At 39.7% G+C, this 2,601-nt stretch overlaps 1 protein-coding gene across 1 annotated transcript in view; it reads left to right on the forward strand.

The window, feature by feature from the left end:
• eva1bb (eva-1 homolog Bb (C. elegans)) overlaps window positions 1-2,601 on the forward strand; it is a 5,094-nt gene extending 2,493 nt beyond the window's left edge. Inside the window, exon 3 of the mRNA XM_035681729.1 lies at window positions 1,243-2,601. Within this exon, the coding sequence (XP_035537622.1) occupies window positions 1,243-1,679 (437 nt within the window). The 3' untranslated portion in view covers window positions 1,680-2,601. The remainder of the gene's footprint in view (window positions 1-1,242) is intronic.

Genomic DNA, 2,601 nt, shown 5'->3' on the forward strand with positions numbered 1-2,601 from the left:
GCTAGCCTGGCTCTGTCCAAAGATGGCAAAAATGTACTGTTCTCCTCTAACTCTCAGCTAGTGTATTTGCCAAAATACGCAAACTCTTCCTTTAAAATGAAACTGTATGAGAAAGTGAATATCTCTCTTTGAGATGGCTTCAAATTAAAGGAATATTCTATTATTGTTATTGATCACTGTTATTGTTCCTCCTGTCTATACTGGACATTACCACAGACTTGGACAAATATGAACCTTGAGAAAACATTGGGAGCTAGAATCCTCAACAGAAGAGTTTTCTTGTGTCTGTCTGTCCTGAATCGGTTCCAGGGGCGTCAGTGTCCTGTTTTCTTTGGCTCACATCACTGCTGTACTCTGACTGTGTATCTGCTGTTTTTGTTCTGTTTCTGCTCAGGCGAACTCACTCACACTTAATGTAGTTTTTATTATGAAATATTCAGATCTTTTACTTAAGTATAAGTAACAATACATTAATGTAAAAACTCAATGACAATTAGGAGTCCTGCATTTAAAATCCCACTTAAAGCCCCTAAAAGGAACTTTATTTTGTGTTGATTCTGGCACCCCCTGTAGACAAAAGTGGTAGTGTTTCTACCGCCTCGTTTCATTGATTTCAAGGGGAATCTGACCTGGTAGCAAAAATTTTCTATATAGAAAACTCCTTATAGTATAAGAAGTAGTAAACGTACAGAGGTATTATCTGCAAAATGTACTCAAAATATATTTTTTGGAGAAAAATGGCCCCCGTGAGTGGTTTATTGTTATATATGACATTATTAGACAGTTAATACTGGTTCAACATTACAATATGTGGCATGTTACTGTTGCAGATGGTCAAGATGGAACTAGTTTTTAACCACTTTATAAACAGTTTAGTTCAGGGGTTCCCAATTCCAAAAGGTCACAGGATAAATCTGAAAGGGAAATGTCTCTTTGGTGGAACTGAGAACAACTCATAGACATCTTAAATGTAATAAAGGTTCCCAACAATGCTTTTTTAAAGACAAAATGTAATCAAAAACAAGACATTTTATTGTTTTAATCTGAAAAGTAACTAGTAATCATAGTTGTTAATTGATGTGGTGACATAAAAAGTACAATATGTCCCTCTGAAATGTAGAGAAGTATAAGTATAAAGAAGCATAAATATATATTTTATAATTATTTAATTACTTTCACTCCTGTTTACTGTGTCTCTGTGACCTGTGAGGTCATTTTAATCCCTCTATTAAACCCACACAGCCAATCCAGAGAGCTTCGCCCTCTACTTCATGATGGGCGTCTGTTTCGGCCTGCTCATGGCGCTGTGCCTCATGGTGGTGGGTGTCGCCTGCAGGACTCGCCGCCCCAGCAGGAGGCCTCCCCCTTCCCCCGAGAGGAGACAACTGAAGGAGTCCAGCGAGGAAGAGGAGGAGGATGAGGAGGAGGAGAGCATTGCGGAGGAAGACAGGGAGGAGGCGGAGATCCCTAAAGTGACAATGGGGCCCCTGAGCAGCGACCGCAGCAGCCAGTCCAACGGCACTCTGAGGAGCGTAAACGTGTTCGCCTCCGCAGAGGAGCTGGAGAAGGCCCGACGTCTGGAGGAGAGGGAACGGATCGTCAGGGAGATCTGGAGGAATGGACAACCGGACATCCTGGTCACAGGGACGGGGACTATTGGACGAGTGCATTACCACTAACAGACACTGCTGACTGTGGCCCTCAAAATCCACCTCATGACTGCAAAGGGCAGATAAAACCTTTTCACCTTGACTTGTATGGAAGCCCAAAATGTTCAATATTAAAATAAGGGACTGTGTGAAGATGATTGTGGTGGTGAGGAGGAGAAATAACCCCTTCCCGAGTTATTAATGCTTTCTTTTATTCGCATTAAGTTTACCATGTTTACCATCTAGATGAAAAGTCAGGGTAACTAAAGCAATTTCAATCCCTCCAATAGTTGCCAACTACATGGTGACAACAGAGGAACATCAGAGGATCACCAAAGTCAGTAGGATTAATCTTCTAGGAACCACAAATGTCTGTACCAATTTTCGTGCCAATCCATCCAGTAGATTGTGAGATATTTCCCTGGATAAGTGGAAGATTTGATCTGCTTGTGGCACTAAAAGAAGTCAGGGGATCACCAAAGTCTGTAGGATTCATCTTCTGGGGACCACGAATGTCTTTACGAAACTTAATGTCAGTCCATCAAATAGTTCTTGAGATATTTCAGTTTGGACTGAAGTGATGGTACCATCCTGGGAGTAATGCCTCTAACATGAACATATTAAATCAATATTACAGTGTTAAATCAGTCCAACTTGTTTAATCTTCCAATATTCCAACTAAAATTAAGTAAAATATTACTTTTTTATTTTATTTTTACTCTTCAGCCAAAATAATATTTGCAATACGCTCCCCTTTATCCGCCCTCCTCTCTCCCCCTAATAACGTCTGTGCAGCCCCTAAATAAAAAAGACAAAATAATTACTCATATGAATAAATATCTAAAGACCTGCAATAAAATCCACATTTTCAATTCATTTTTTAAACTCAGCTCAATGTTATAAATGTTATTTCATCCAGTTTCTTTTTACAACATCTTTATAACTCAAGAAA

This window comes from Morone saxatilis, unplaced genomic scaffold, assembly GCF_004916995.1.
Source record: "Morone saxatilis isolate NCDOM2014 unplaced genomic scaffold, NCSU_SB_2.0 Contig9, whole genome shotgun sequence".
Taxonomy (NCBI): Eukaryota; Metazoa; Chordata; class Actinopteri; family Moronidae; genus Morone; species Morone saxatilis.